At 46.5% G+C, this 10,299-nt stretch overlaps 1 protein-coding gene across 1 annotated transcript; it reads right to left on the minus strand.

Annotated features, from left to right (window-relative positions):
- Positions 1 to 7,335: 7,335 nt before the first annotated feature.
- Positions 7,336 to 8,347, minus strand: LOC134154916 (olfactory receptor 5B21-like). Its single transcript, XM_062601543.1, has one exon. The coding sequence runs from the start codon at positions 8,332 to 8,334 to the stop codon at positions 7,348 to 7,350; it is 987 nt and encodes a 328-aa protein (XP_062457527.1). The 5' UTR covers positions 8,335 to 8,347; the 3' UTR covers positions 7,336 to 7,347.
- Between the last annotated feature and the right edge of the window lie 1,952 nt (positions 8,348 to 10,299).

Consider the following 10,299-nt stretch of genomic DNA (forward strand, 5'->3'; position numbering starts at 1 on the left):
TTGGAAAACTCATGCTGATTATTGCCAGCCACATTCTTTTCCAAGTGCTCATAAATGTGTTTCACGAGGACTCACTCCATGATTTGCTGAGACACTGAAGTCTCAGTAAAGTGAAGTCTCACCTGTTGTTCCTTCGACTATTAATTAGTGATGACAAGAATGGCTCGTTCTGAAGACAGCTTCAAATTTTCTTTCCGCCAGTCATTGTGTATGCCTGCCCTGATCGCTCAAAAATGACAGAGACCGTCCTTGCAAGGACATTGGTGCCTTCCTTCACTACACTCAGATGCAGCTTGTCAGGTCCCATGGCTTTCAGAGGCTGAGTTCTCATGAATAATCTCTGATGCAATCCTCATCAACCACTAGTAGTTCTACTTCTCCTTGAATCTTTTCAGGAATCACAGAGGAGTTCCCCAGCCTTCTGTGAGTTGACTCTCACTAAGTCACCCACTCCATTCAACAGTGGATCAACTCTTTCATTCTTCAGCTCTTCAAGTGTCAAAGGATGTCCTCTCAAATCTGAGCTTTGGCTTTCCTGACACCATCCCTCCATGCTCAGGCCATGTTTCTCAGTCGCTCCTTTGTAGGTTCTCCTTGCTTCCACCTACTGCATGCTGCCACCAGTGCAGTAAACCTCCATGGCAAAGGTTTTGGGATCATCTGACATAGTACCCACCCCTAAAGAATGTCATATTCCATAGCCAGATCACTTTCATCCTGAAACAAAGAAAAAAAGCCTCTTTCGGAAAAGCAATCCACAACCATCACACCCCACCAAACCTCTTGCCCAAGGTCTGCCTCCTTGTCCAGTCTCTGTCTTGCAAGCTATGAAGATGGAATGTGCCTGTGCCATGCTCATTGGGCTGCTGCCTCCTCTCTTCTCCTGCCTTGCAGACAAGACAAGTATGAATTCAATGGTCAGAAACCTTTCAGCTCAGAGGCAAGAACAGAAGATCTCCCAGAAATGGATCAAGCAGGGAGATCTGGAATGAAGATTGCCCTGAACAGACACCACCAACCTCATATTGTGAATTTACTGAGAGGAGGAGGGTCAGTGGTAAAATATAGGCCCCTTCCAGGTCCTTACTGGGAGCAAAACTTTCATCTTCATTGACAGACAGGACCCAGGGTCCAAGGACTAGGAGTATGGAAGCGGAACAGCTCCAACCATTTCTGAAATCCTTGCCCATATCTGTGGTGCCCAAGAGGGTGTGCTGATCCTGGGTGCCCCTTTGTGCACAGTGCTGTCAGGCACTCTGACCCAGAGCAGGAACCACCCCTTACCATGCTGAGCATGGCATAGATTCCCCTATAAAAATACATTTGCCCTTGCCCTGGGCCCTTCATAACCACTCCCCATAGCCTCTCCCACAACTGAGCCCATTAGGCCATCACATCACCTCTTCCCTCGACATCCCCATCACCCCAGCCCTGAAATCCTGCTGCCCTCCCATGAAGTCCTGATCTTGTGTCAAATGAATGCCACAACATCTCCCAAACAAGCATGCATGACTCTCATGTTGTTGCCTCCATGTGAAAGGTCCCTGAGCTCCCATATAGCCAATGAATGCAAAGAGGAGCTTTGGAATCTCAATTCATCTTGGTCCACACAGTCCTCCTAGGAAGGAGGAAAGTCAATCTCCTTGTGCTATGTCCAAAGGTGGTCAAGCTACACTGCAGCTGTCACAGAATGGGTGTCAGGTGTGTTGCCCTGTGATCTGAGAATGGTGATCCATTTGTTTTTCCGTCTTTGATCTTATTTGGCAAAGCTGCTTTCCCATCTCATGCCCTTTACTGCTTGCCATTAACCTGGTAGAGCAAGCAGAACCACTCCCTACGGATAGTGACCTTCCTCTTGGCTTTTTTTCTTTCACTCAGGTTCCAAAATCTCCAAACCTCAAACGCCTACACAAAGGCATCATCAATTGCAGCTAAAATTAAGACTGAATATCAGGGCACAAAGTATCTGCAGCAATCCATCTCTTGCTTTAGCAGCACTCGTGATGCTTTTAATAAAGTCTGGATAATGTTTTCTTTGAGAATCACCTCAGAATCTCTTCTGCAAGGCTACAGTAGCATCTCTGCAGAGCCAGGGCATTCCCCATGCACACACTGCATGGAAGTGAGCTATTGTATGCTTTTTTTGAGGTAGAAGAAAGGATATACAGAAGCTCACCTCCAGAGATGCTGTAGCACAACTCCCTGCTCTATTCTGGGTAGTTTCATGGGTCTGAGGATGAAGTAATGGAAATGAGATTTGAAGATAAAAAATATAAAACTGCTTGCCTTACTTTTATGTATAGATGGCATTGTCCTCAGGCCACCCCGTTTTCAGAAGAGAATTCTTGTCTTTTTTTTTTTTTTTTTTTTTTTTTTATCTACTACACAGGTATCACTACTTTCCATGGATGAAGAGTAGGAGTTCATTTTTGGAAGCCTTCCTGGAGTGACAGAAGCTGGCAGAAGATGGATTTGCAGAAAAAGAATGTTCTTTGTGGAGAATTGAAAGTGACAAGGGCAGGTGTGACGAAACATGGGCAATGATTCATGACTGCATGGCACCACTCAAGCAGTAGGTACTGGTAGCTTGGGGAATCACTCTGCAGTGGCATTTGGAGGTGTTGGAGACCACCTCTTTGGGGTCAGACTCCTGGGGGATGAGGGATAAGGCTGAGAGATATCAGGGGAAGGGAGGCAGTCTGGGGGACAGCTGACAGGGGGCAGTCCTAGGATTGGGATAAGGACATTGCAGGCATTTTAGATGTCGCATGGTGACCAGGAGGAACCTGAGGCTGAGGATGATGAAAAGCATCACCATTCTGGCAGGCTGGGGATTAGCATCCGGTCCCTTGGCTTGGTAGGGCCCATCCAAGGGGCCGTGTGACAAAGACCTCTCTGTCTCCTTCCTTTGTCATCTGGAAATTGCTGCCTCTGACTTTCTGCTCTACTCAGCCCCCAGGGAAGCACACTTTGATTTCCCAAAACAGCTTCATCACTAACAGCCCTCAGGAGGCCCTATTAGACCTCCCCAAAACTGCATTCCTGTCATGGCCTTCCACACTTGGTAACAGTCCCCCAGGAGCTTGTTAGCATGCAGCAGCCATAATGAGATGATTCTTGCCTCTTTCTCTCTGCAGGGTGTCTACTAGGAGAGGTCATTGTCTAGGAAGGGTTTTGCTAAGTGTGGTGATGGTAATGAGCCCATGATGAAACAGCTTCTGTACTTTTCCTCGTCTGAAAACCTACCCAGTGTTGAACGCATGTATTTCAAATGAACTTGATAAATGTCTACGTCCTCTGGGGACCTGAGACTCCCCAACACATAGCAGCAGGAGGACCCTTGAGGCCAAGGCCCCTGTGGGCAGCCTGCTGCTGGCTCTTTCTCTGATGAGTCCCCTCAGGCTCAGCTGTTTCTGGTGAAACCTTCCCTCTCCCCAGCCCCTACCAGAGGACAACAGGATGCAGCATTGCAGCTCCCAGGTCAGCTCCAATTCCCTCTGACACCTCCCCTGTGCAATTGCAATCACCTGCACATACAGCCAGAGCAAAGAATTCTGTGGAGTTTCCAAAAGTCACAGCATGCAACAAGTCATTCAGTATCTTAGTAATGCTTTGTATCATTCCTGAAATGACTGTAAAATGTGGCCATGCAACAGACCCAGTCCTAATTGACAGAGATGGGCATGGGATCAGGAGACACAGGCAGCAAGATAGAGGTGACCACAGGAGGGTGTGCATAGAGATGATTACAGACAGGAACTAGTGACAAGGCTCTGGACTGGAAATCTGGCCACCAATTACACAAAGATGAGGCAGGATAAATATCAGAGAGAAGAATCAAAATCCTTGCAAAATAGATAGACAGAGAGACAGCCAGGCAGGTGGACAAATTATGGTACCAGTGGAGAGGTAGGCAGCAGAAGACTTAGCTAGATGAGTTATTGGCTAGCTAAAATTTTAGGAATGCAAGTTTACATCATGCAGACAATAACATTTGTAGTTTGTAGGAAGAAAAAGAGAGGATATAATCTTCTTTCCACAAATGGAAAATGTTCTTATAGAAGTATCAGTAGTTTTAGCAAGATTAGCATATATATATATATTTGCGGCAAAAAAAAAATGTCTGGCATTACTAATTATAAGCACTGGTATATGTATGCTGTTAATGTCTATACAGCATCATTTCCTTTTTTATACAAAGGAAAAGAGAGTGTGTAAAATAAAATGATTCACTAGACATATATTAAAGAAAATTTATCTTTCCACAGAAAATGACAACTGAGCTTGGTCTAAAATTAACCTTGGGAAATTGCCTGGTTGTAGAAAAAAAATATGTAGGAGTTGTTTATCCTACATTTTATTTTTATTTATATTTTTTTGGGCCAATGGAAAAAAGAACAAGTAAATATAGCAGATGGTATTTGCTTCTCATCCCTACTGAGATTTCTTCATGGTGGCTGAAGAAGACTTTATGGTTTCCAAGAAGTCCATATTGCAGGTCTAAAAGGAGGTGGTATTTTCTCTTACTAGTGTGAGCCCTAGCCATTTTAGAGAAGGAAGGGAGAAATCATGTTCCCCCTGCTCCCTTCTTGACTGCAGAGGTTTAGGGTGCAGCAACGCACAGGGGGGATTCATTTCCCCTAGGCATCTCCATGTACAGGGTAGATGTCACATCTGAGCTAACCATCACCTAGGATGAAAGGTGCCTGGGGTGGACAGGGCCAAACAGTCCAGCAGAGACTTTCCCAAAGCTCTACAGATGTGACTCCTTGACAACAATTGTCCAGGGAGCCACAAATCAGATGGAGAAGTATCTAGTTTTAGGTATAGACAGAGGAATGTGATTCTGGAAAGAAAAAAAAAATCTGTTTCCAAAAGATTAGTGAATAGGGTTCTCCTCAAATCAGGGGTCTACACAGAGGTTTTCTGATTTGTCATGAAGAGGAGAATCATTTGCCAAATGTCTAGGGCCATTCAAAGAGACCAGAGAGGTCCAAAGCACTTTCTCAGCATTGGCAGGTACTGCATTGGAACCATATGAAAAAAAAAAAAATACTCTTTGAGAGTGGCAGCTAGAGGCAGCCTTTCATACCAAAAGGGCTGCACCCTCTGTTTAGGAAATGGCATTCCTCCTGACTCACCCCAGATAGGCTCAGCACAGTCTGTAGTGCCCAACAAGCAATTCAACTCAGGAGAAAGAGAATACTCCCATTTGCTTAGCTAGAAGTCCACCACACTCCTGCCAGGGAGCAGTTCGAGACCTGGACAGGCTGGAGAGTTGGATGGAGAAGAGCCTCATGAAATTCAAAAAGGGCAACTGCAGGGTCCTGCACCTAGGGAGTAATAAACCCATGCACCAGAACAGATTGAGGGTTGACCTGCTAGAAAGCAGCTCTGCAGAGAACTTTCAGAGTGCTGGTGGACAAGTTAACCATGAGCCAGTAAAGTGCCCTTGTAGCCAAGAAGATAATGGTATCCTAGGGTGCATTAGAGCAATGTCAGCAGGTCAAGGGAAGTTCTCCTCCTCCTCTACTCATCCCAGGTGAGGCCTCATCTGGAGTACTGTGTCTAATTCTGGGCTCCCCAGTACGAGACATGGAGCTATGGAGAGTGTCCAGCGTAGGGCTACAAAGACAATAAGGGGCCTGGAGCATATCCCCTGTGAGGAAAGAAAGGAAAGGCTGAGACAGTTGAGCCTGTTTAGCCTGGAGGAGAGAAGACTGAGGGGGGGGGTGTCTTATCAATATCTACAAATACCTGAAAAGAGGGTGTCAAGAGGATGGGACCAGACTCTGTTCAGTGGTGCCTTGTGACAGGACAAGAGGCAATGAGCATAAACTGAAACACAGGAAATTCCATCTGAACATGAGGAAAAATTCACTGTGAGGGTGACAGGACACTGGAACAGGTTGCCCAGAGAGATTGTGGAGTCTCCATCTCGGGAGATATTCAAAACTTGCCTGGATGCAAACCTGTGCAACGTGCTTTAGGTGACTCTTCTTGACCAAGGAAGCTGGACTAGATGATCTCCAGAGGACCCTTCCAACCTCAACCTTTCTGTGATTCAGTGATTCTGTGAAGAAGCAGCTTCCATGCAAGAAGCTCTTCTATGGAATGAATGAGAGGCTGTTTGAGAGCTTGAAGGCAAAGATTGAAGGAGAAGCCTGTCATGGGACCTGGTGGCAGGAGACTGTTACAGACCACATAATCGTGGTGGGGAAGCGGATGAGGCCTTCTTCAGAAATTCTGAGGAAGTCTCTGGATGACAGACCCTCGTTCTTGTTGGGGACCTGAACCTCCTTGACATCTTCAAGAAGTGTAGCCCTGCAGGGCCCAAGCAGACAAGGAGATTTCTGGAGGGTCTCAGAGATATCTTCTTGACAGAGGTACGGGATGAGCCAGCCAGAGGTGAGGCCCAGTGGGTTCTACTATCACTAGTAATGAAGAACTGTCTGGGGAAGTGATAATCAGTGGTAGCTGTAGCTGCAGTCAGTATTAAATAGTGGAATTTCAAATCCGATGAGGAGTGAAGGACTGAAGAGGAAAAGCAGTGTCCAGACCCAGGACTGGAGATGACAAGACCTGTGTTTATGGAAGGTAATTCTAGGTGGGATGCCATGGGAAGCAGCTTTGAAGGGCTGAGGAGCTCAGGAAAGCTGGCAGGCCTTCAAGGTCAGCATCTTCAAAGACAACAGTGCATGTCAGTACTCGGGAAGACAAGGAGGCAAACCAGGAGACTGCCTTAGCTAAGTAGCAAACTCTTGGCAGAGCTCCAACACAGTTTCCCTCTTCAAAGGAGTGATTTAAAACACTAGAGCAGATTGACAGAGGACAGCATAGCCATTGATATTGAGACAGTTTGCAGCACCTCAGCACTGAGACAGTTAATTTTATCCGAAGGAAGGAGAAGAGACCTTTTGCTCTAGCAGAGATGAGAAAGGAAGTTCAGTGGCTGGGAAATAAGAGGCAGTAAACAGGGCTATTAACAGAGATCTGAAATTGCTGGACATGGCAAGAGTTGCACTATCTGAGCTTATTAGAAGGTCATATCTCTATATGTCGGATTGGACTCATGTCATCTTGACCACCTATAAGCACACATATAGACACTTTTTTCATCAGTCTTTATTAGATGACTTAGAGAAATATATATACATACATATATATATATATATATATGTATGTATGTATGTATGTATGTATATGCTAATATATATATATTTGCTAATGGACTCTTCCATCCCTTTCTGTTTGAGCTTCACATACTCCTTGAGCAATTCCTGGCACCAAGCAAACATCTTCCCCCCATTGTCTCCTTGGTAGTTTACATATGCACCACATATGGTCTTAAGACCCTGGCACAGCAATGTTCTGAGCTCTGGAGATGGCCAAAGCTTTTCTGAGCACTCTTCTCAGGGCTTCCCTGACCTCCCGGTTCCGCAGACTGTAAATGAGGGGATTGACAAGGGATGTGAGGACAGTGTAGAAAAAGGAGAACACTTTGTTGAGCTGCCTCAGCTGGGATGTTCTGGGCAGTGTGTAGACAATGATGAGGGTGCTGTAGAAAACAGAGACAACGGTGAGGTGTGAGGAGCAGGTGGAAAAGGTCTTTTGACTGCCCACACTGGATGGGATCCTCCGAATGACAGCTATGATGCATGCGTAGGAAGCCAGGGTGGACAAGAAGGGGAAGACTATATCCAAGAAGCTGAACACAAAAGCAATGAGAGTGACTTTCCTAGTGTCACTGCAGGCAAGTTCCAGCAATGGGGCAAGATCACAAAAGAAGTGGTCAATGGCCTTGGAGCCACAAAACTTCAACTGAGATAAGAAAGGAGTGATTGCTGTAGAGATAAGGAAACCCATTAACCAAGATGCAGCCGCCATCTGGAGACAGACCTTCCAGGTCATGATGCTTGCATAGAGCAAGGGCTGGCATATGGCCAAGTATCGATTGTATGGCATTATGGCCAGCAGGTAACATTCGCTAGCTGCAAAAGAACCAAAGAAATAGAATTGTACAATACAGCCTTGAACAGAGATGGTCCTGTCCCCAGTCAGGAAGCTGTCCAGCAGCCGAGGCAAGATGGTGGAGCTGTAGCAGGTCTCCAGATAGGAGAGATTGCCCAGAAAGAAGTACATGGGAGTGTGCAGGTGCCAGTCTGCAACCACCAGTGCAACGATGAGGATATTCCCAACCACGGACACCAAGTAGACCATGAGCAAGAGGAGGAAGAGTGTTGTCTGGAGTGAGGGGATATTCCACATTCCCAGCAGGAGGAACTCCCATGATGATGTCCCATTGTCCCATTGATCTTTCTCCATTGCCATCATACATCTATCTTTCTTTTTCCTGCTTTCAAGAAATAGGCCTGAAAAAAGAAGAATGTTTGTTTGTATTTGATTTAAGATGAAGTAAGAATATTTTTGACAGAAGAATAGCCATATAATCTTGCATGAAGGAAAAAACAAACAAAAAACCACAAAAAACTCAAAGAATGACAGAACAGTTGAGTTTGGAAGGGACCTCTGCATGCTATCTGGTCTAACCCGCCTGCTCAAGCAGAGTCACTTAGAGCACATTGCCTAGGACACATTGGACACACTGGAGCACACTGTCCAGTTAAGCACTGAGTATCTCCAAGGATGGAGATTCCACCGCTTCTCCAGGCAAGCAGTTCAAGCGAAGTAGTATTTTATTGTGTTTGCATGGAATTTCTTTGTGTTTCAATTTGTGCCCCTTGCCTCTCATCCTGGCACTGGGCACCACTGAGCACAGTCTGGTCCCATCCTCTTGACACCTGCTCTTCAGATACTTATGCACATTGATAAAATCCCCCCTCTCTTCTCCAGCCTACACAGTCTAAGAACTTGCAGCCTCTCCTCATATGACAGATATTCCTTTCTCTTAATCATCTAATCATCCTTCTGTCTCTTTGCTGGACTTGCTCCAGAAAGTCCATGTTCAGTCTCAGCAGATACCTAAAATCCACTCATTGCAGCCTCTTTGTAGAAAACACTGTGAAGAAGGGTTTTTTTTTTCTTTTCATTTTTTTTTTCAAGGAGAAAAGGAAAAGCACAGGGAAGATCATTTTCCTCACATCTTTGCCTCCTCTGTGGTGGTTCCTGAGGGTTCTAGGGCTGCCTCCCTACACACCCCAGCCCAACAGCTGGACCTTAGCACAGGCAGCTGTGCTTGCAGTGCTCCCACACAGCCCTCTGTCTGGTGCCCTTCCTGGGGTTCTCACAAAAATAGCGAGAAAATCATGTCTCTGCCATTCCCTTTCTCTCCCTTTAGACCTTTCAGTGAGTTTGGAGATGGGCAAGCAGATGCCTGGACTGTCCAGAGAACTCTGGGGATGGATGAGCCTTTTACACTCTCACTCATCTCCTAGGCTTTCCCTGGAGGCTGTATTGATGGATACCAGTAAGAGAGGTTTCCATAGTCAGCCCAGAATGACTGAGGTCCCTGGCCCTCCCCACTGCAAGAGTGAGAGTCAAATGTGAGAAAGCTGAGGGATGGAGACCAAATCCTATAAGACTAGGAGAAAGGGGAGAGGAAAAGCCCTTAACGGTTGGTGGAAGGAAGGACAAAGCATTTCTAGCCCTGAATAGCCGGCCCATCCAAGATGGACAAGTGCCCCAGGATCGGCTCCACCACACCAGCAGCCCAGCTGTAATTCAGCACCCTCAGCCCCTTCCAGGATCTCTGCTCCATGGTGCCAGGGACTCGGCAGGGTCTGGGGGGAGGAGGAAGCTGTGGGAAAGACATGCAGGAAAGGACAGGAGTGAGACTCTGGTCTCACTCACAAACTGTAACTGTGCAAAAACCCAGCAGTAATATAAACACCACCATGACTTGCCTCAGGACATCCAGCGCCGGCCTGCAGTCCTCAGCATGAAGGGGTGACCTCTGCACTGATGGTGCCTGGGAATGAAGATCGAGGTTGGGATTTCACTCTCTGCATCCCCCCCCCCACCAAGTCCCTGCCTTCCCTGGACTCTGCAGACCACTGCCCAGGGCTCAGGCTTTGCCCTGATTTTTTCATCTTCTCAGCAGCTCCTGCAGTAAATCCCCAGCAGGGCCTAAATGTCTCTGCTCTTTGGTGTGCCTTGGGATTAATAGTACTAACGAGCCTCTCGGGGTTGATCCTGCATCTTGGTTCTCCCCAGAGGCTGCAGAGAGTGAGCAATGCGTAACTGGCTCCCAAAGGAGACTGAAAATTCTGGACTCTGGAAACTTGTAAAGAACTCTGGCAAGGCCTGACTTTACACATAACTCCTGGTCATTTTAATTCT

This window comes from Rhea pennata, unplaced genomic scaffold (genome assembly GCF_028389875.1).
Source record: "Rhea pennata isolate bPtePen1 unplaced genomic scaffold, bPtePen1.pri scaffold_77, whole genome shotgun sequence".
Taxonomy (NCBI): Eukaryota; Metazoa; Chordata; class Aves; order Rheiformes; family Rheidae; genus Rhea; species Rhea pennata.

What these genes read in the sequence shown, in the direction of transcription:
- LOC134154916 (XM_062601543.1), bottom strand. Translation starts at nt 8,334, where the DNA reads ATGATGGCAATGGAGAAAGATCAATGGGACAATGGGACATCATCATGG.